Below are 24,007 nucleotides of genomic sequence, written 5' to 3' on the forward strand. Positions count from 1 at the left end.
AGAATTGTATTTATGTTAACTTTGAACCTCCATGATATTGCTGGAGGTCAGAACTTCAGTGCTTTTCTGACCCGGTCTTCTGGAAATGCAATAGATGTTTCGGTTATCAGCTTTCTGCCTTCGGAGTCATGGGCTGCATTCTTGCTTTAGGTCAAACATGAAAATGAATTTGGGAGCTTATTTTATACCAGTGTCTGCTCAAAACAGGCCCAGAATTGAAAGACTAGGGTGTTTTGTGTAGTAAGTCAGGATTGATGTGTGCTGGAAAATGGACTGAGAATCCCACTCTTTATTCTTCTGCACAGACAGTGCCATTTGTTCCTAAAGAACACCAAATTCACATATAAATAAACCCCTTATTTTTTTGAGTGTTATCTTTCCTTTTTAACAGTTACTTAGAGAATTCCATTTAAAAATGTCAATGATGTAACTATGTATTGAAGACCTTTCAGAAAAGTCCTTACCTGACTTAATTAGCCACAATGACTGTGGGTGTACTGATATCTTCTGTTGCACAATTGCTTATTTATTTATGGATTTTATAATGTATCATTGACACAATGAGCTGTAACATTTGCTCACAACATTATGTCTTTATTTTCTTGTAAAGCAACATTTTCTATTTCAGGGACTAATGCCCCATTATGTTCCCTTGTGGGTTATCACCTGGCCTTGTAGATCAGGCAACAGGCGAGTGTTTTAAAACATGTTTGCAAGGACAAACCTCCTCATGTCTCTAATAAACAGGGCTGACCTTCTGTGCCAAACTAATTTTTGTTACCTGACCCTCAGTGAGACAAACCACACAGAGGAGTCTCTGCTCACCTTAGTTGCATCCACCTGCACAGCATTGACCTTCACTGCCTAAGCCTGCCTCACTGGCTTCACTGAAGACTGAAAAACTGCACTGTTTTGATCCAAACTCTTCTTCTTGCTAGTCAGAAAACAGCTCCATGACGAATAACCATGAGGAGCGCAGGAAATGGAGAGTCTCCACTCTATCAGGCATCTGTCTCTGCACACCCAGTTACAGGCCCTGCATTGTGACAAGGCCTCTTTTAAATAGGTGCTGTGAACACTAAATTTCAGGAAGCATCCTGGACTGTCTTATTCATTGAATATTTGTTATCGTGGAGCCCAAAGGTCATATCTAAGATCAGGGTCCTACTGTGCTAGGCAATGTACAAATACACAGAATACGAACCAGTCACTGACCAAAATGCTGCAAGTACTTTCTCCATTGAACCCTCCTGGGCTGTTTCACTCCTAGAGAAATTCACCCAGATGGCATGGTCCATGTTGCTTGAGCCAAGCAATAGCAAACTGAGGGAGTCACATTTTGACTGCTGTAGATCCCTCAATGTGGCTACAATGTTACTTCCTGAAGAATGGAGTGTGGGAAATTCCCAGAATCCAGAACTGACACATCAGGCCAAACACTCAGCTAAATGCTTAAAGAGAGTAAGGCACTCTTGAAGGGGACATCTCCGCCAACAAAAATGCTGGATGCCCGAATACCGTGAGAAAGTCTGTGAGCTATATTATTAAGCCTTTGCTTGCTATTTTCTGCAATCCCAGCTTGGAGACCATTAAAAGAAGCTGAGAGATATTGTTAGTATTTCAATCTAGACTGTTTGGAGACCCTCAGTTTAGCTGAGGTGTTTGTCCAATTTTAATTTTCCAGAAAAGTGTTTCTCATTAGGACAAAACAAATCCAAATCTTAGGGACAAAGGAATTATGTGGATTATGTGCACTGAGGTGCAGAGGAACATTGTGGGTTCCAAGCTGTCCTTGTACTGAATATGACATTGCCCAGAGCTAGTACAGAAGATGGAAAAGTGGGACATTCTCTTGGAAGAGGAGGCTCCATTAGAGAATCATAGAATATTAGGGTTGGAAGGGACCTCAGGAGGTCATCTAGTCCAACCCCCAGCTCAAAGCAGGACCAATTCCCAACTAAATCGTCCCAGCCAGGGCTTTGTCAAGCCCGACCTTAAAAACCTCTAAGGAAGTAGATTCCACCACCTCCCTAGGTAACTCATTCCAGTGCTTCACCACCCTCCTAGTGAAAAAGTTTTTCCTAATACGTTAGACCAACTAGCAGGCCAGACTCACTGCTGGGTTAATAGTGCCCATGTAGAGCAAATATTAGAGAACTCATGAGTAGGAAAAGTCCTGCCCAAACCACTTGTGGTCCCTAATTGGACAATTCAGTGTTCCTAAGGCACAGTAATAGTGAAGTTTAAGAACAGAGGAGACATCTTCAGCCCTTTGGCTGGGATAGCCAACCTCAAGCCAAGCAGGAAGAATACCAAGAGGATGCAGTATCCAACCTGTAAAAGAATTTTCAACTTTCACTTATCTGCTCCATCTCAAGGCAAGACTATTCACCAACTAGGAGATGTGAGATCTGGGAAGGATAAGCACATTTTTCTTACTGACTTACAGAATAAGAGATTGAAACTGGCAGAGTCCTTTAAATGCAGCCACTCAACATTCACTTGCAGACATTCTTTTCACCAGCCAAAGCAGACATTTTCAAAAGCAGGGATGCTAGGGTTTTGTGTTAGAACTTGGAAAAGGTTCAATCTTCTCCTATTAATGCTGTGATAGACACCAGACAGGCTAAAATCATAGTTCAGCTCTAATCCAGTGCAGGGGGACCATTTTATATATAAACTTAGAGCTATTACTCTAGTGTAGTGGGGCGTACTTGCCCTGCTCTGGACAAGAAGAGGATTAACCCCACACTCTGGGCAGAGGAAGCCATGCCTCCTCGCCCCTGCTGGGCATGCTCCAACTGCTGCTTCAGTATAAAAGGGAGCAGCCCAGCTCATTGTAGGCTGACCACCAGAGAGGAAGGATACACCTTGCAGGCTCCAGCCCAGGAGCAGATGGAACCCCAGACTGTGGGAGCCAGAGGTGCTGAGACCCAGGCAGATGTTCAAATACCTGTGGATGCCCATGGGAAGCTGGAGCTTCCAGGAGCAGTACAGGCTGAGGAACACAAAGATCTTAGAGACATCCAGACCACAGAATTGGGGAGAATGGTAGGAAGTAGCCTGGGGAACTTGACCGTGGGCAGTGAACTGGATTTTGAGTCAGCCTGTTTCAGCCAGATCCTATCTGACTCAGTGGCATGCACACTTGCCACTACCAAGGCCCTGGGCCAGGAACCGGTGGAGAGGGAGGGCCCAGCTCCCCCTACTGTGGCTGCCAACCCCCCCTCCTGCACCCCAGGTGGCGGTCCACTTTCCCAACTCTGCCCATTAGGCCACTTAGCCCTGCTAAGGAGGGCAACCTTATTGACTCTGACCACTAGTCCACACAACTGTGCTGAGAAAGTCATCCATACAGCCCAAGTGACAGGAAAATTGTACTCACTCTGGCCAGTAGGCCATACAGCCTGAGCAAGAGAGTGATTGTATTGACTCTTGCTACGAGGCTGCACAATCATGTCGAGGAGGTCAGCCATACTGGCTGTGGCCACTAGGCTATATGGCCCGAGTGAGAGGGCAATTATATTGACTCCGGCCATTAAGCCACACTGCCCTGACAGCAAGGGTGATCATATTGACTCTGGAACATTAGGCCACACTGCCCCGATGACAAAGGCAACCACATTGACTCTGGCCATTGGGATGTTCTGCCCTGAGGCTAAGGGCAGGCAGGTGGACTTAACTGCAGAGCTGTGACAGGGACAGGGCATACTTGCCTTGTGACACCTAGTCTTAGTAGAAAAAATAATAGAAGGCCCAGTGTCTCATGGCTTTGAAATACTGCCAAAGGAAAACTCTCATGGTGGCTAGGTAAACTCTGTTTTCATGGTTCCTATGTCAGCTAGGAGATATCATTCAATCTTACATTCAAAGTCCTTGCAGTTTTTTATAAATTCCCATCCATTTCTCATGGTCAGCTGGAAAGACTTCAAATTCATGGTTTAAAAATGGGGTACTTTTGATGAAATAAGAGATTTAAACACAATCCTTGTCTTCATTCCTATGCATCCAAACTACTGGGAAATTTCAAGGCTCTGCTGGCAATTTGTATCAGTGAAGGTAATGGTGTTTGGTCTATGTGTTGCTATGAGCATGTTTATCATGGGGTCAGGATTAGTTATTCATCTTTCAAAGCCTCTGGGAGTGAAGAAATATATATTTATGTGTATATGTATATATTTATGTATATATGTGTGTGTGTGTGTATATATATATATACACACATATTTATATAGCTAGATTGTGCAAACCTTATTCAGCAATAATTTTCCCCACACAAATAGTCCCATTGATATCATAGGGTCCATTCAAGGTCTGGTCCTTAGACAATATGTTGAATGTGGCAAGTCAGAGGAGTTCTTAATATGACATATTTGCCCACACTATATCTGTTAAGGCCCCTTAAGGGTCTTTCTAGCCAAGAGATGGAAAACAACTGTAGGAACAAATGGTCAATTTTTCAAAATGACAGAAGGTTACTAGCGGGGTGCCCCAAGGCTCTGTACTAGGACCAGGGTTGTTTAATCCAAAAGAGGGAGTGAACAGTGAGGTGACAAAATTTGCAGAAAACTATTTCAATTAGCAGAGACTAGAGAAGACTGTGAGAAACTTCAGAGAGACTTAACACAGCTAGTAGAATAAAGAGCATGATGGCATTTGAAATTTACTTGGAAAGAGCAATATGACTAGATGATCATGATGGTTCTTTCTGACTTTAAAGTCTATGAGTCTATTGATACATATCATTGGGTTCTAAATTAAAACCTAGGCATCATTGTGGACAGCTCAATGAAAACCTCTGTTCAGTATGTAGCAGCAGGCAAAATCAGCATGCAAAATATGAGAATGCAACATGAACTGTTTGGAAAGTAATATTGGAGACATTATGATTGGTCTATTACTTAGAACTAGTAGAAACCAGATCAGAATGGATGACCACTATCCATAAAATCTGGACATAAAATTTGGAAATTTTAACTGCTCAACATATTCCAGGGTAAGAGAATGTGGTGGTAAATCCTCTCTTTGGAAGGAAGTGCTGTAGGACCCTGAAACATTCCTCATCTATGAGATACACAAAACTTTGAGATTCTGAAGATTCCCATGCAAGAATATGGGAAGGATGCATTCTCCATTCCTTGGACAGGCACAGAACTTCTCCATCTGTTTCTCCCCACTGCAGTACTCCCCAAAGTTAAGGATTCTTCATGATCAGATACCTGAGCATCTTTACATTCTGGAGGATTTCAGGTGCATGCCATCACATTCTTGCTTTCAGGTGGGAAAAGTGCAACCAACATATCCTACAATAGGGATTTTGTTTTGTGGGCAAAATCAAACACAGAAGGTAAAAACACCCTTGTGATATTGTCTCTTTAGCTAGAAATAGTCAAATGGGATCTTTACTAGCATTGTCAAAATATGTACTGTTGCCTCTGTTTTCCCTGAAGTAAGTAGGATCAGAGAATTTGGAATGCTGACCACCCAAGCTGAATCAATACAGCTTAAATATAAATATTGTAGGTGTGTGAATGTTTTACTAAATCACTTAGCCTCTATGGACAAATTCTAATGGAATATCAGAAACACATCTGCAAAACTGGTATATCTCCTACTGTTGTATTTGTGCATCAGAGGGGTAGAATTGCATTTCCTAAAATTGAAGGAACCATGGAAGAAGAAATATCTCAAAGGTTGTGAATTTCTTCAGTCTTGGAGAACTATGACCCAAAAAGCTTGTCCTCCTGTCCTGCTTCATCTGATCATGGATGATAAAATTCAGAAGTCTCTGTCCCGTCCTGCTTAAAGAAGTATATTGGAAAGTCTCTGGATAGAAGGGATTGAGTAGACATCTTTTTTTATTATAGTTGCAGGATCCTGAAAGCCAGTTTGGTCTAATGCAATCAAAGGTAGTCAAGAAAACCGCAGACTTAGCTGTGTCTCCTTTTGGGCCTACTCACAGAGAGAAACAGCAGCAGCGGGGGGAGATGTGACATCTCCAGAAAATTGTCCATAGCTCGCTGGCTTGATGACAGGACCTTTATAAAATGATCTTCATATGTGAAATGTTCAGCTTGGCAGTTTTGAATCTCGAGTACTAGAAGATGGTACTTTCCACAAGTGAAAATAATGTGGTATTATTCCATGATGTATAAAAACAAGTTGCCTTTGATTTTAACAACAGGTAATTCTGTTTGAGGGGAATAGTAGCATATCGTTTTCTCCTCATCCCCAAATACTATATCAAGGGAGATGTGTATATGCTTCTTTCCCAATCTTAAGTCACATGCATTGTAATTAATCCTTTCATCCTTTCTGACTGAAAGTAAACCTCACCCCTTTCATTTCTCCCTCTTCAAGAAGAGGGCAGCTTCAAAGAATTTGGTACCAGTCCATAAACTGAAAAAAAATAAAGTTTTTTTTTTATTACTTTTGAGCCATATCTTCTCTGTGGCCTTCATCTTTATTTTTTAGCCGTTGGAATTTGGACCAAGTTTTTGGGAAAGATATATCTGATAGATTTAATCAATTTTTACCTGATTGGAATATGGAAGAGAGGGATTTACATCAGAGACTGTCTATAAATAGAGTCTATTTATACTCGCATTATGTGCTTTTGCATTTGTACCTTACTTCTAAACAAAGAAAAAAAAAGATTTGCCCCCTATTGAGAGTATAGTCTCTTTGGTTAAAATCAGTTACGCTTAAGTTAAGCCCTATTTACAGTTGAGAGAAGCAATGAGTTTTTTGGCATGAGGTTTTACAGCCTCACCTGGTGCAAGGATTAACAATGACTGGTGATCACTCACAAGTGACAACAAGGTAAGGTACTGGGGCAGAAAAGTGTGTGAACAGTGTTCCTACGCTTTTGACCTCACACACTGTAGATGCGAAGTCACACCACATGGAGGACACCATTTTATACAGAAACTTGCTGAGATGAGGGATTGATACTGGTGGGGCAGGATACACTGGTGGAGGTAGGGTACCTGCACTTAAAAAATCAAGGTTGCACCCCATTGACCTTCAAACAGGATAATTGGTTTTATAAATCTGTTTTAGTGGAGAATTGATAACCTTGACAGCTGCTACTGATCCCACTGACAAACTGCCTACAGTATTACATGTCTGAGAGACCACCTGAAAGGAAGATGGCCTCCTTCTGTATCCTTCAGATACTTTCTTTCTAGGAGATTTCAGAAAAGAGCTGGGCATGGACTTACTCCTTGTCAGATCCAGAGATGTAATTGTCTTTACCTGGTATGCCGTTACCATACGGACCCAATCTTGTGATGTGCAGATCCCTTGTAGAAGCTGTTTGAGCACTTTTAACTTCCATGAAAGTCAATGGGTATTGAGGATGCCCAGAGCCTGCAAGGATCAGACCGAAGCTAATAGTTGGAAAGTATGTAATTCATGATGATATCATAAAATACACTTACCTTGTTCTTTGTGGTCTACAAACTAAAACCTTCCTATTGCTTAAAATAATGACTTATTATTATGGCCTCGCTGGTGGTAATGTTGCCATGGTTATTACTCATACGGAACTTTTTCAGAGAATAAGGTTTGTCTGAATGCTCAGTAACCACTTTTTAGCTCATCCGCTTTTACCTTTTTCTTCTGCTCTTTCTTCAGGAAATAGGCCTTTCCTTAGAGATAACGGACTATGCTGTAAACATTGCTTGCAACATAGGTTAAAAGGCATTACTGGTCTGGATCATAGGCAGGGCTTGTATGGCACCTCTAGGCCAGCAGCAGTACTATGTGGCTCCTCTAGGTCAGTTTCACAACAATTCTCATCAAATCTTCAGCATAAAATTGTGAATTCCATAACAGGACATTCACTAGCGAATGGTGAGCCATCCTAAGCACCCATCCTCCCCAAACTGTAATACATTCTGCCTTGAGGGGAATGAGATCTGTTCTACAACTGACATTCCATTCTGTGGTTTGACCCTGATTCATGATCATTTCTATAGCTCTGAAATCAAATAGTGCTATGTAGCCCAGTGAGAGGTAGATAAAGGCCCAATCCTGCAAGGTGCTGAGTGCCCTGAACTCCCACTGAAATCAGCTGGAATTGCTGTAGGTGCTCAACACCTTCAAATTTTTGGACTCCTCTGTGATAATTGTATACACCTCTGTTTTGAATCAAAGCTTCTTTGAAAAGGTCTGTAACTAACATGTTAATGTGGATTGTCAATTTCAGTGGTGCGAGGTGGACCACTCCAAGGAACTTACAGGCTGCGTCAGTTTCACTTTCATTGGGGTTCCTCTGATGACCATGGCTCTGAGCACGTTGTAGATGGAGTGAAATATGCAGCAGAGGTGAGATCTGTTTTTGTACATACTAGCATATTGGGCAATTGGGCAACTCTAACCGCTTTTTTCTTTTAAAGTATTTATTTGTATTTATTGATTTTGTATGAAATATGTTATTGCTGTGACTATTCATAAATATACTCTGGGGTGAATCATTTCTGCCAACAAACACAGCTTTTCATAACAAAAATACACCCCACCCCCTGCCTGTCCCCTACCAAAACTGTCAATTTTTGTAAATGTGCCCCAACCTTAAATTCACCATTTTCAGTGAGATATTTTTGCAGCAAACATAACTTTGGTGACCGTATTTTATTTTTACTCCACGTATTATATCATTTTTTGCTGGCTTTATTGGTCATTAGGAGGTTTTGGTATACATTTAATTATTTATAAAAATAAAGTTCCAGGATTTATTTTTTCAGATGCAAGGACATGTCTTTTATTACAAGGATATGTCAATTAGTTTAAAACTGGTGTGGTGGAGAATATCCTCTAGATTCTAACTATCTGTTTTAAAAAATCTATCAGTGTATGGTCAAGAATTTTTAAATAAATATTTGCTGCTATTTTGGTGTGAACACACAAACTACCAAGGGCTAAACTCATTGTAGTTAATGGCTGAGTTTAATCCAGTATATGTTCGGTGTGGGCTTAAGCTCTGATAGCAATAAATTAATAACAAACTCTGCCTTTTTTCCACATCTTACATGGGAGGAAGGGTAAGTCTCAAACTACCATGGAAACACCATGTTTTCTCTCCGTGAGGAGCCACGCAGCAGCCTGCTAGTGTTCTTTCCAACTCTGAAAGCCCCTACATGTCACATGTACATATTGTGCAGAGATATACCATGGCTCTGCACCAGATCCCATCAAGAAGAAATGGTGGCAGGTGAGATGCATATCGTAGATCCCCTGGCCCAAAACTTTGTGTGGGAGCTGTGGGTGATTTTCCTCTTTCCTCGCTTTGCCTAGTAGCATCAGCCATGGTCCAGCTCCATGGGTATCCCAGTTACTACTAGTGGATTGAGTGGGAGTATTCTGTCCCCCCAAACTTCTGTTTTTAGTTCCATCAAGAAAAGCATTTTACTTTGCCTTTGTTTGCAGATTTAACCCCTAGGCCTTTACACAGAGGAGAAACAATATATGGAGTGAACAATGCTTTGCTAAATACAAGTGGAGGTTTGGGCCATGTTGCTTTTATCCTAAACAATGATGCGAGTAACAACAAAGGAGTAAATAAAGAGCAATGTATTATATGCCACAGTCAGAGAGAGTGCTATTTTTGAAGTGGGCTGTAGCCCATGAAAGCTTAAGGTGAAATAAATTTGTTAGTCTCTAAGGTGCCACAAGTGATCCTGTTCTTTTTACGGATACAGATTAACACAGCTGCTACTCTGAAACCTTTAAAATATGAGTGTACATTAGCTAAATTTAATGAAACTGCTGGATAATTTCATTGTGAATGAAGTCATACCATATTTGTATAATATGAAGATATGTCCAGATTCTGCATATATTCAGATACCATGGTGATGGCCATGTTATTAGAAGCAAAATAAATAGATAGCTGTCCTCTGGAAGAATAAATAAAACATTATGCAAAATTTCCCTGACTTTTAATATTGTAGACAGTAGAGATGAGAAAGATCTACAGGGTCACCTGGTCCATTCACTACCAGTGTAGGGGAGTGGGATGGAAAGTAGAGCAGGAACTACAGAACCATGGTTTATAAAGCATAAATACATTTTAATTTTTTTAAAGAATTTCTTTAACTCGAAAATACAATTGAGATTAAACACATCAATGGATAACTTCTATAACTTCTACACTGCATGTGTGCATGTTACATGCATCTGTAAGCATCTCCTCAATTACATTATTTGATTAATTTCAAGCAAGTTTTATATTATTTTGTGCAGTCTCTCTAGTCTAATTTTTATGCATCATTTAAACCCAAAGTAGTTGACAAGCAATTGTTGCATAAAACACAAGTATGTAGAAGAGCTGTAGAAGCAATACGACATATTTATACATATTTTCTTTTGGGGGGCCCAATTCTGCATTCCCTGTGCATTCAAAACTCTTTCAGCAGGATGCACAAGGAATGCAGGACTTGCTCTGTGATGGCTTTTTATTGCATTTATAACATTTACATTTCTTTGGTTCAAGCTTCACTTGGTACACTGGAATCCGAAATACAGTAATTTTGCTGAAGCTTTGAAACAACCTGATGGTGTGGCTGTTGTGGGCATTTTTCTGAAAGTAAGTTTGGAAGTGTTCATTCTTTATACTGTTGCATACCTGTATTCTTTTGCTAATTGCAGGGAAAAAAGTTCCTGTTGTACTTACTTCTCAGCAATATATCGTTAGAGAATAATATTCAGAATAATGCATACATTGGGATTATATTGGGCCTGGATCCATAGAAATTTAGTGCACTCACACCCGTAAAGCAGACATTTAGCACCATCCGTAACGTTCGGTAGTGTGTGTCATATATGTACCTGAAAAAGAGTAATTTTATCTGCAGTCTGTATCCGTTTGCTACATCCATAACACTGAGACTATGTTTTGATGGAGAGTGAGGGAACCCAGGGTGCATTTTCTCCTCCTCTCTGGGTGCAGTATCAATAGCAGGTATCTGCTCAGTAGCAATCAGCTGTGCAGTGTTACTCACTGAATGATTTCCATGACAGAGATCTCTCTTAAAGAATCTGCCTTAATCTTACTCTGACAAAAACATGCTAAAACCCAGGGTCACTTCTTCCACTGTTCATTGCAGCCTGTCCCACAACCACCCCCATCAACAAAGCTTTTCATCTGACCTCAACAATATATGCAATGATTTCTCATTAAGTTTGTTTAGGGATCATGATAAAAACCTTCTCACGGTTCAGGTCCAAGTTTTATTCATAGATTCTAAGCCTAGAAGGGACCACCGTGATCATGTAGTCTCACCTCCTTTGTAACACAGGCCAGAGAACTTCCCTGAAATAATTCCTGTTTGAACTAGAACATATATTTTAGGAAAAAAATCTAATCATGATTTTTAAATTGCCTGCGATGGAGAATCTTCCACAACCTTTGCTAAGTTTGTTCAATGGTTAATCACCCTCATGGTTAAAAATGTATGCCTTATTATTTCTAGTCTGATTTTCTCTAGCTTCAACTTCCAACCATTGGAACTTGTCGTGCCTTTGTCTGCTAGACTGGGGATCCCATTCTCAAATATTTGTTCCCCATGTAGGTACTTATAGCCTGTAATCAAGTCATTCCTTCATTTTCTGTTTGTTAAACTAAATAGATTGAGCTCCTTGAACGTATTACTATAAAGCAAGTTTTCCAATCCTTTAATCATTCTTGTGGCTCTTCTCTGAACCCTCTTCAATTCATCGACAACCTTCTTGAATTGTGAAAACCAGAACTGGACACAGTATTCTAGCAGCAGTCTCATGAGTGCTAAATTCAGCGGTGATATAACCTCCCTTTGGCTACATGAGATTGCCCTGTTTATGCATTTAAGGATTGCATTAGCCCTTTTGGCCAGAGAGTCACCCTCTTGTTTAACTAATTATCAACCATGCCCCCCAAATATTTTTCAGAGTCTCTGCTTCCCAGGGTAAAAGTCTGTAAACATGGCCTACATTCTTTGTTTCTAGATGTATGACTTTACATTTGGATATTGTTTGCTTGCGCCCAATTTAGCAAGCCATCCAGATTATGCTTTATCAGTGACCTGTCGTCTTCATTATTTTCCACTCTCCCTGTGTCTGTGCAAGTGGTAAATTTTGTCAGTGATGATTTTATGTTTTCTTCCAGGTCATTGATACAAATTTTAAATAGTGTGGGGCCAAGAACTAATCCCTGCAGACCCTACTAGAAATACACCTACTTGATGGTGATTTTCTGTTTTCAGTTACATTTTGAGACCTGTCAGTTAGGCAGCTTTTAATCCATTTATTATGTGTCATGTTGATTTTGTATCATTTTAGTATCTTAATCAAATTGTCATAGGGAACCAAGTCAAATGCCTTGCAGAAGTCTAAGAATGTTACATCAACACTATTACTTTTACCAACCAAACTTGTAATATTATCAAAAAAGATATCAAGTTAGTTTTTCATAAACCCATGTTGATGGTCTTAATTATATTAACCTCCTTTAAGTCTTGATTAATAAAGTCCCATATCAGCTATTCCATTATTTTGCTCTGGATCAATGTCAGGCTAACAGGCCTATAATCACCTGGATTGTCCTGTTTATCATTTTTAAATATTGACAGAACATTAGTACAACACTGGTTCATCCCATTGCAGAAATGGGACCCCACCATGAAGGTTAGATTTGGTCCTGATTCAAACTATCTTCAAATTCTGGAATTAGATCCAGCATTTTGATTGAGGCACTTCTCTAATACTAATAGACACAAACTCAAAGTCCTTACTGAAGTCTGTCTTTAAGCAGGAAAAACTCAGTTGGTGTGTCTACACTGCAATATAAACCCAGAATCTGAACTCATGCTCAATCCTAATTCCCCCACATAAATTGCGCCAACCTAGGGCTCAGAACCAGGATCCCTGGATGGAGGGTCTGAGCCTGATTCAAAGTGGGACCCAAGTTCAAATCCTATTGTTTTTCAGTGTAGATGCAGCCCCACTGACTTATGCTCTGTGAATCTGTCAAAAGTATTCCACAATCACAGTGGCTGACTTTCTTTGCTCTCGGGACAGTCAAGTTTTGTTGACAGTCAAGTTTTCCCACACTGCACCACAAACAAAAGGCTAGAGTGGCCACATTTTGGGAAGGCACTGGAAAGTCTGGAGTGTGTGTGGTTGGACTCATACGCACATACTGGAGTGTAGACATTGGAGCCCCAAGTTGGGACCCAGAGTTCAACAATTCTTATCCTGGGGTTACAAATGAATATAGGTGCTCAAGACCTACATTAACAATCCCAGGGTCTGCTAACTCGAATTCTACTATCACTGGGCTTACATTGCAATGTAGAAATAACTAGTGGGTTAATAGAAGTTGAGTAGTGAAAATTCCTCAGATATTTTACATCTGTAATGATTTTTTTTTCTCATTTGGTTTTTAGTGTCCGTGATGAGAATGAGCATTGGTTATTAGCAGATGTAGTAGTAGCAGGTGCAGCGTGCAGTTCTCCACACCTCTGGAAATGCACATTGAGTCTGACCATCAGCAATGCTCACGTATTAGAGGGCTGAGACACTTTTCAGTATTTCATTTTGATGCTATCGAAACGTTTTGAGTTTTTCAGTTCAGTCAAATATGGTTCATGTCACCAGTTAATCAAGACTTAGAGGAGGTTAATATAATTAAGACCATCAACATGGGTTTATGAAAAACTATTCAGCAAATGTGACACAAATTCACAAGTACTTGTGGGTCACCAAAACTGCATTTTCAGCAAATAAATTATTCACTGAAGATATTTCATCCAGTTCTAGCGATCCTAGACTGAGTCATGGTGTCTTCTCTGATGCCGTACTTCAATGGATGTTTGGTTTATGTGAAGCCTGCAGAATGAGGGCCAAGAGGAGGTAGTTTAAGAAGGGCAAATTTACATTACTGGTGACATGAACCATATTGTAACCCATTCTTCCAGAGATGAGTGCTGCTATCCTCTTCTGAAGTGTCAAAAGGCATAATATAGTATTTCTTTACACTTCTTTACGTGAGATCAGATCCTTTGTAAAGATATCAGCTTTCCACTTCTATTTTCCCTGTATACTCAGTTTAGCATGTAGTTTTATTCTTTAATAAAGTCAGGCTACTGCATAAGAGCTAAAGCATGCATTTGGTAGGAAAATTATCACCAAATTGTATATTATATGCTAAAGAAACAATACATTTTCTATTTGTTATAAGTAAAAATTGTGTGAGATGTGAAACTAATTTAGTTCTAATGATCAGAATTTCTTCTTTTGCATCCCACCCTGTCCCCTCTCAAATCAGTGGGAATTATGCTAGCCACTTCAATTGGAGCATGACTGAGCTTTGTTGGTAGTTTTAGAAAACACCACTGTAATGAAAAATCAATAAATTTATTCTTATATTATTCTGGGTGTTTTTTCCCTCCATCAGGAGTAATGTTTTGTTGTTTTTCAGTACAAAATGGTCAGAGAATGTTAATTGACAGAGGGATGGGTCAAGTAGCATTTTTCATGCAGTCGTGAGATATGAAGGAGAACAAATTCAGCTGCAAATCTACTGTTCAATTTATGCTTTCTGCATTACAGGTAGGAAAAACTCCCAAACCAGAGATGAAGAGAATTCTTGAAGTAATAGATAATATTAAGACAAAGGTAACAAAATAGTTTTTATTTTATTAGGTTAACTGAGTAGCTTCAGTAGCAAGAACCAGAAGGCCAGATTTGCTAGTCTGATCTGGCTGCTTTGCATTGTTCCAGCAACGCATAGCAACCAGAGCATTCTGGTGACTATGGTCCAGAATATCTTCTCTTCTTTAAGGAGAAATGTAATTCCTCCTCTCACTTCTCTAAGGTCCCTCATTGACTTCAATGGGCTTTTGATCAGCCCCTAAATGCACAGTTGCCAGGCAGCCCTCACTGATATTAGCACAAATATCTGAAAATCCTATCCTAAACTGTTTTTCAAATTAATTAATTACCTAAGGGCCTTATATAGGCATAACTCCCTCAGAAGGGAACTTAGTTGCATAAGAATTACAGTTTCAAGCCACTTACTTAACACTGGAAGTAAATGCAACCACTAGATGTTTCCTGAAAATATCAGTGTGTGACCAACGTTGGGGTCCATTCTAATTCTGTTAAAAGAAAATTCACTCTTCACTGTACATCTGACATTGACATGTCATCCACCTATTTGAGAGAGCTCAGTTCTGCAAGTTGATGAGTGCTCTGGCCCCAGTTCAGCAAAGCACTGAAGTCTGTGCTTAACTTTAAGTGCACGAGTAGCGCAATTGACTTGCGAGGTGAAGTCCTGAATCCCTCCACTGGCTTCCCCTCTCCAGCACCTCAACTTTAAAGTTCTTTCTCTTCTCCTCTAATCCCTACATAATTCTACCTCTTCCTGATTAACCAATCCTGAGTCATTTATTACCCTCTCTTTCCCTCTCTGCTCTGCCAAAGAGAACAGCCTTAACACTGCATTCATTTCTTTCTCCCATACACAACTCTGTGTGGGACACCTCATTACTGTAACCAAAAGTTCTTGAGAAAGTTAACAGACGACTGAACACAGTGAGCTTATATGGTAAAAAGACAGAAGTGAAGCTATACCCTGTTACATGGCATCTGAGATTCCCTAACTTTGTCAGATTTTACACCTTGTTTTAGTAACAATGGACACATAGATGTTCAGTTTTGGATAGTGAAATCTAGTCACCATGCATATATCAAAGCAATGCAGAAGTGAGGTGTAGCTATTTAAATAGTTCAGGAAAACCAGAGAAAGATAAGAGCATGGGCTAGGGAATTAAATACAAATAAATACATGGTTCCTTGAATTACATTTGTTACACTTATTTTTTCTTGGCAAAGTATAAATTTCAACAAGGCTACTTATTTATGTATAGGACAAGTTAGTGCAAAAATATTTTGGGCATAATTATTTCATGCACAATTATAATTGCTAGGTGAACATACATTATAAGAGTTTGTCAGATGTTTCATCCTTTACTTGTAGCTGTGGACACCTTGATAAAGCGCATCTTATTTTACTTACATGGAAAATCTCAGCCTTGGGCTAGTGGTCATTTCTAGAAAAGTAGATTGTAGGGCAAATGTTAGAAAGGAAGAGAAGGTTAATCTGTTACATCATGCTGGATGGTCCATTAATTATGCCATGGAAACTCGGGTCTCTCTTTAAGAAAGATTTGTGTCTCCACTATTGTTATTAAAGAGATTTCTCTTTCATTTATTTAAGGGGAAAGAGGCTCCTTTTCAAAACTTTGATCCATCAATTCTTTTCCCTAAATCTCGGGACTATTGGACCTACCATGGCTCCTTCACTACACCTCCTTGTGAAGAGTGCATTACCTGGATTCTTCTGAGGGAGCCTATTGAAGTCAGCCCAGACCAGGTAAACTTCAGCCAGACATTAACTTCCCTATTGTCATGGTTCTTTCACAATTTGAGATGATTTATTTACATGCCATTCTGACCTTACTCTTTCAATAAGGAAAACTCCCATTGGAGTCAGTGGGAAATTTCATGAATAAAGATTGAGTTAGAACAGAGTGAAAGCTGAATTTCAGGATTAGGCCCTTCTATTAGAAACTACTCAGTTGGCTTCATTAGGAACACCATTGGCACTCTGAATCGAGCTGCATAGAACTCCAGCTTTCCTTGGGCCTGCCACCACATATAGCCACCCAACTCATGAGCCCCACTTCCCAGTCCAGTGGTCCCCAACCTTTTTCATCTGGTGGGCGCCAGACGATGAGCCACAGAGGACCGTGGCGGCAGATGAGTATCCGCCGAAATGCCGCCAACGAGTGGCAATGTCTATAGGCGTTGTTGCTGACAAGCACCCCATTTGGCGGCGTTTCGGCGGCGAGGCCTCTGGATAATGCTGTTTGTTGTCGGCATTTTGGCGGATGCTTGTCTGCCAGCCAGTATGCGGGCACACTCAGAAGCCCTGACGGGCACCATGGTGCCCATGGGCACTGCGTTGGAGACAAGGCCGGCTCCAGGCTACAGCTCGCCAAGCGTGTGCTTGGGGCGGCATGCCTCGGGGGGCGCTCTGCCGGTTGCTGGGAGGGCTGCAAGCGGCTCCTGTGGATCTCCCGCAGGCGTGCCTGCGGAGGGTCTGCTGGTCCTGCGGCTCCAGTGGAGCATCCGCAGGCACGCCTGTGGGAGGTCCACCGGAGCCGTGTGATCAGCGGACCCTCCGCAGCCGTGTCTGCGGGAGATCCACAGGAGCCACGGGACCAGCGAGCGGCAGAGCACCCCCTGTGGCGTGCCGCCATGCTTGGGGCTGCGAAATGACTAGAGCTGGCCCTGGTTGGAGACCCCTGTCCCAGTCTCTATATAATTCTAGTGCCAGCAGGTAGCGGCAGAGACTGAAATCCCTAGCTATCTTCTTCATTTGGAAAATTGTTGGTTCCTCTTCTTGGCTTCCTATGCCGTGTCCATGGGAGAAATCAAGTCACCAGACTTGGAGTTTCATAAGTCAGTGAAGTTGTAACAGGCTGGAGCCTGGGGGCGCTCGCGGGGGAGGCAGGGGGTGACTATGAACTGAATGTGAGAGTTTTGGGCTATATGGAGGGGACTGATTGTAGGCAGGGTACAGTGGATTGAAAGAGAAAAGGGTATTCTCACCACATCGGCCAAGGAGGAGTAGTAGCTCTCCCTTTCCTCTCTGTCTGCTCTTTCCTTACTTTAACCCCTGATTGTAGTAAATGGAGCTGGATGTGACTCACATACATAGGGTGACCAGATAGCAAGTGTGAAAAATCGGGACGGGGGTGGTGGGTAATAGGAGCCTATATAGGAAAAAGCCCCAAATATCAGGACTGTCCCTATAAAATCAGGACATCTGGTCACCCTACACACGTTACTTCACATAGGAAATTGCAAAACCTAAAGCCTGCACTGCTCATACAACAAGCTTATCAAAATTTAAGCAACTAATCTAGATACTTTTGCAGTGTGATAAATCAGAATATTTGGTGCATGTAACAAAAGTTATAGTTATGTATGTTTAAACCATTTAAATTCTAAAGGGTTCTTCCGTTAAAGCTGGTTGGAAAAAATGCAAAGAAACTTTTTATTGGAATTTGCTATTTTGTTGAAATCTAAACAAATGGCAGAGATAGTTTAATTTTGATGCAGTTTTGACAGAACCCAGGCAGGGTTCCAATGGAATCCTGCCTGTCTCACAGGTTTCAAACCCTGCTTGGTTTTCAGCCAGGTTGCCTGCCTGGCTTCTTGGCAACCTGACTGGTCACGTGCTGAAGAGCCCAGTTCCTCAGCAGCCTGCCTAGAGGGCTGACTGGGAACTGAGAGCCTGGGATAATGGGAGACCTGGCTAGCAGGTTTACAGCTCCTCAAAAGCCCATGGTCCCCTGCTCCAAGACAGCCCAACAAATATATCACCTCAGGATCTGTGGCCCCGGGGCAGCATCCCAAAGGGACTGCCCCAAGCCCATGCTCCATTCCCTTTCTCAGAATTTTTAAATGTTTGGTTTTCCTTTCTGAACTAAACCACATTTCAAAAACTTGCATTAATTTCTATGTAAAAGGTACATTTCTGGAAATTTTCTTGGCTAAATTCTAGTAGACAGAAATGGTAACTTTGGGTGACCTTCATTTCTCTGAGTTGAAGGCTTCATACCCAAGATGATGGTCTTTGAGGAGAAATAAATATATTTGTACATTTCCACCCCCACTTCCCCAGCACTTAAATGGTAGAAATCTTATAAAAATTACCATGATCCTTTTGGTGATCTCACGTGTAAAGATCAGTTTTCTAATCTAGGATTGTTCCTATACTCAGCAGTCCACAATGTATGAGTGTCCCAGATTTCAAGACTCTAACTCACTAGGAAAATGAAAATCAGGAGTCAGTGAGTGACATATTACACAGGTATGCATTAGATTATACATATGTATTTACATATGTAAAACTTCTCATTCTAGAATCTCAAGGTGCTTTTGTTATATGATACAAATAAGTCAGTGTTATATGGTAAAAATAAGCCTTTGACACTGCATATAGATTCTAGTTGGCATTAGCATATCACACAACAATTTAATTTCCAAATTCTGACCTGATACTTTTGTGGCTGCTTATTATATGAAAAATGGACTAAGCGGAGTATAGTGAGATCACTAGAACTGAGGGCTGACTTGAACCTTACTCCCAAAGGTTAAAGCTAACACAAGCTTCTGCATGACTATATTTACATAGCTCATCGCTGCATTTACATAGCTCATTCAAATACAGAGCTGGTCTGGAGGTCACTTCCCTATTTTTCCCTATTTACACCAAAATATAAAGGTATTAGATATTTGAAAGCTTCTCCTTGCATGCAAAATGCAGATTGGCTCTGGTCAGCTTTCCTGGCTCAACAACGCAAGTCTGGTTAGAGCCTCATTACTGACTCTGCTATTACATTACAGGGGATCATGTTCAGGTGTATTTGGAACTCTGATGAAGGCATAGCTATTAGTGAACAGCTCTGTGTTGCATCAGCAATAAAAATATCAACTTCCTCTTCTTCCCCCACTTTAAGGGTTGAGCTTAGTGTGAAATTCATTTAGAATGTAACCTCTACGTGCTGAATCATTGATCCACCTCCATCTGATGAGTTTCTGATCACTGCTATATTCAGACAGTGCTCTTCCTTCTAAATGCTGCCAGTAGCAGGTTTTAGGCAAGACATTAATTGTTCTCCCAGTAGCCAGCAGGGCCTGTGTGTAACCTGCAAGGGAGCACCTCGATCGGTTCCTCCGGAGAGCCTGATCATTTCAAAAAGTGGGTAATCAGTACTTGTAGCTGGTGCTTTGTTGTTTATTTGGGGTTATGCTGCTTTATGGACAGAATTATTAGCAGTGATATTTGTAGTAGTGCCAAGGAGCCCCAGGCATGGACCAAGGCCCCACTGTGCTGGGAGCAGCACGAACACTGAACAAAATTACAGGCCCTGCCCCAAGGAGCTGACAATGTAAGTGACCATCACCTGAGAGAAGTTCACAGGATCACACCCTTAAAGATCTCTAATCCTAGACACCTGCTAACATTCAGACTTGCTGACAGTAATTGTCGTAAGTGCTAATTCCTTTGCCAAAGAGGGCAAGATTGTTCTCCTTCTGTATGGCTGGGACACTGAGGGCTGAATTGTCCAGTGTGCAACTGGTGCACCTGGAAAGATATGCTCGCCCCGTACTCATTAGGCTCTGAGCCATTACCCAGTTCACGCTTTGTTACTATCCTATTTCTACAACTCCCTTGGTGTGCATGGAACTTTACAGCAAATGCATATACAAACACTCATTGGTGCACTCCAATGTGCGGGGGATACAGCAGGAGTGGGTTCCTTTGGAAGTAAGGCCCTTTGTGTGCAGAGCCAGAGAATGTTATCAGGTCCTGAAGAGTACTTGGAAAATGCTGCTTGTGGCATCACACAAAGAGAGGCTAACCCTGGATTTTTAATTTTTTCAGCAAAAGAGAAACAAATTGAAAGTCCTGCATCTAACCCATCCAAAGCATTGCAGGAGGCAGCATCCTACTTAATAATATTGCTGTCACTAGTACTGGGTCTTCCTACTATACCACAGCAGGATATAGTCTGTGCCTCAGCTTGCTACTGAAGCAAAGGACTTGTTGGAAAATCCAGCCCCAAGGGTTTATCACAAAGGACCATATCCTGACACCTCCCCCACAACCTCTGGGAACTCTATTGCTAGGACAAAATGATGCAGTTCTTGTGCTGAAAGGGAGGGGAGAGGATTTAAGGCCTCTGCATAAGTGTCCACACCCATTGCATGTCACAGAACTCTGTAAACCAGTGCTCCCTGTACCCCATCACATTGAGCCTGGGGGCAAGACTGAGCTGGAGAAAGCAGGAGTGGAACTGGATCTATCCACAGTATCTGTCTGTCCATCTATCTCCTATCGCTATTTATAGAGTGTTGCTGTGTTATCTAGGCAATAGATCCCCAGGCCATTTTATCCCATAGATGGTAGCACACTGGCCACAAGGGTTACTGCAGCCACTGTGGCTCTGTGGGTTTAAGGGAAACATTTCTTCTCCCCCAGCCCTAGTGAGAGCCTCAGTGCATTACCCGATCACTCCAGTGATGTTCTAGCTAAAGCACTGTCATCAAAGGTCATAATTCACCAGTGCAATTTCAAACTGAGCTTTTCATTTTGGTACAGCTGCTCACTGTGTATTTCCCTTTTATACTGCAGCAGGCAGATTTCCCATGGAATGGAAAACACATGCCTCTGTTCTCTAAAATAGAATTACATTCCTTCATTGGAACAAAACCGTGGTAAAGCACTCTTGCTTTTTCACCAACCTAACAAGATAGCTGTACATTCTGAACACAGGATACAGTGAGCCATGAGGTCCGTGATGGATTTGTTATTTGTGTTTCAGATTAAAAATCCAGCTGACGAACTTTTCACTGCCTTTTGAAAATATTAACTAAGTACTCTGCAGGCAAGCTGTCACCATGATTTCTGTCATCCTCTATATGCTGACCCTCCCTCTCTGATCATGAAGGGTAATTTCCATTGCCATTCCACAGCACAAGGGGCACACAAGGGCTGCCTATCCCTTGCGCATCATAGAACTCCTCAGTGCAAGGATGTGAGGAGATGGGTCATGAAGAAGCCAGGCATGTTCAGAGGATCCACTGCTATAGAGATTTACTGTGTAAGGATCCCTAGAGGCTATTCCAGCCATTAGGCTGCAGTAGTCTCCATGCAGTTGCTCCTGTGACTTTGTAGAGACATTCCCGCCCAACACCCAGTGGTTGGCCCAGCTAGTTGGTCTAGGCTTTACGTCCTGGATTTGCCCCTAAGTGAATTCTATATTGACATTTTAATTTTGCTTCCTTGCAGATGGCAAAGCTCCGTAGCCTTTCCATCAATGCTGAGACAGAACCTGCTCGCCCCATGGTGGATAACTGGCGCCCTCCTCAGCCTCTGAAGGGAAGGGTGGTGAAAGCTTCTTTCCAATAAAATCTGTACTAAAATCGGGTGTCTTCAAGTGAGGAAATTCCTACATCCCAAAGCCTAGTTAGCTTTGTGCTCTCTACTGCTCTTCCTCTGGAGGCAGATCTGTGTTTCTGATTCTGAAATGCTGAGTAGTGAAATGTCGTGGATCAATTAATCTAATGCTGAGAGGTCAAAAATTACTCGAGGCAAACTCTAACCTTAACATGAAAATGTGGAATCTGTGTTTGGATCTCAATAACAACCATGTTAGCTTTAGCAGCAGTATTTTTATGGATATTTCTAAGGGAAAAAAATGTATAATTACTAATGGCTAGAAAAGGCATTTTCCCACTATCCTTATGTTCTTCAGTGCTCACCTTTTTCAAGACCATAGAGGTTTCCAACTAAAAGAAACAATGTCATCTGAATTTAAAATGGGCAATATGGGTCAAATTCTGTTATTGATTGTACTAATGTAATGTTCCAGTGGGAACTCCTGTGTGTAACTGGGGGCAGAGTTTTGGCCTTTGTATTCAGCTAGATAATTAAAGCAAGTTAAAATTTTAACAAACTGAAAGGTTAACATTGTATAGTTTTATTTTGAAAATTGAAATCAAGATGTTTGGTCAAACTAAGAGTATAGAATTTATAGGCCTTCTTGATGGATGAAGGTGGATAGATTCTGTAGAAATCCCTTTAGCATCCTAAGAGTTATTTCACTTCCATTTTTAATACTATAACATTTTCCTTACATGTCTTAAGGCCAAATTTTGCCCTCATGCACATATGTATTTGATCCTGAGGTCACTGACATTTGTGTGCAAGTACCCGAGACCAGAATTTAATTTACTATTAAAAGCAATTGACTGCTATGTTCTCTTCCTTTGCTGTTGAACATATCTTATGGTTGCAAAAGCAATGAAACAGGACTGCATGACTGCACTTGAAGTAACAGCACCACTTCTGTCTTAGGACAACCAACACTAATAAATACTCTTAAATAAGAAATGCTGGTTTTGGTTTTATTTCTAATGTTGGGTGACAGGGAAAATAACAGACACAAATGTAACAGGAAGACTTGTCAATGACTTCCATAATACATCTGTTATGAGTTCACCTGAGCCAGTGGAGCATCTCACAAACAAACTCCTTGTAATTTTACATCAGTCAAACTGATATTCAACTCAAGGTGGCCACTTGGGCTTTACATTCCACAAAGTAAACAAAAACAGCCTTTGGCTGAACAAACTGGCTTTTGGAGTTAAGATAGGAAAGATACTTCCTCCAGCTTCAGACAGAATTGCCTCTTGGATGAAGTAGCCAGGCCAGTTTACAGTGCCATCAGGCCTGATTGGCTTTTGTCCTCTTCCAGTCCTTCCAGCTAATGGAGGATCAGTTCTCAATGGTTCCCTCCATGGCTGATGCTGTAAGGCATCACTAAGCAGTTCCTGCAGGTCTAACTTCTCTGCCATTATTTTCCTCGAAAGGATACTTTCTTCTTTGGGCAGGGCCTCCAGCAGACGGTAGCAAAAGCCGTTAGAAATGGATGAAGACTGTAGTACCCAACCCACTTAGCTATTTGCTTGAACTTGAAGATAGTCATTTTTTTTGTGACTCCTGATAGCATCTTAAAGATGTGGTACTATCACCCATTGGCACTTGTCCCCCACTGATATCATTTGGGGGCCTCTGCTTCCAAGAAAATCCTCATTCCTAATAACATTTACTTCTCATTTGGACATGTACTACACTTGATCCTACCTAACCATATATTCAGAAGTATTCTGCTTGAACTTTTCTGAACTGATCTGGATCATTTCTAATAACGCCATTGTACGTGAACTCTAGCTTCCTTCAAGGAAACGCAATTGGGTCACTTTGAAATTTCCTCTTAGCCATTACTTTGCCTCTGTACTTTGCAACAGACAAACCTGAAAGTTTAAGAATGGAATTAGCAGCTTCACTGCCCTGAGGACATAAAATGATATTCAGTAGTCCTGT

General features: G+C 41.3%; 1 protein-coding gene across 12 annotated transcripts in view; it reads left to right on the top strand.

Moving 5' to 3' along the window:
- The window catches only part of LOC127045230 (carbonic anhydrase 3-like), a 98,164-nt gene extending 75,156 nt beyond the window's left edge, over positions 1-23,008 (top strand). For 11 of the 12 annotated variants that reach the window (XM_050941114.1, XM_050941118.1, XM_050941117.1 and 8 more), the window contains 5 exons: positions 8,213-8,331; positions 10,499-10,591; positions 14,593-14,658; positions 16,262-16,417; positions 21,911-23,008. In XM_050941114.1, coding sequence (XP_050797071.1) covers positions 8,213-8,331; positions 10,499-10,591; positions 14,593-14,658; positions 16,262-16,417; positions 21,911-22,030 — 554 coding nt within the window. In that variant the 3' untranslated portion in view covers positions 22,031-23,008. Of the gene's footprint in view, positions 1-7,100; positions 7,406-8,212; positions 8,332-10,498; positions 10,592-14,592; positions 14,659-16,261; positions 16,418-21,910 lie in introns of those variants that run through there. The other variant, XM_050941122.1, reaches the window with a different exon arrangement.
- The last annotated feature ends 999 nt before the right edge of the window (positions 23,009-24,007 follow it).

The sequence above is a fragment of the Gopherus flavomarginatus genome, chromosome 2, assembly GCF_025201925.1.
Source record: "Gopherus flavomarginatus isolate rGopFla2 chromosome 2, rGopFla2.mat.asm, whole genome shotgun sequence".
NCBI classification, from domain to species: domain Eukaryota; kingdom Metazoa; phylum Chordata; order Testudines; family Testudinidae; genus Gopherus; species Gopherus flavomarginatus.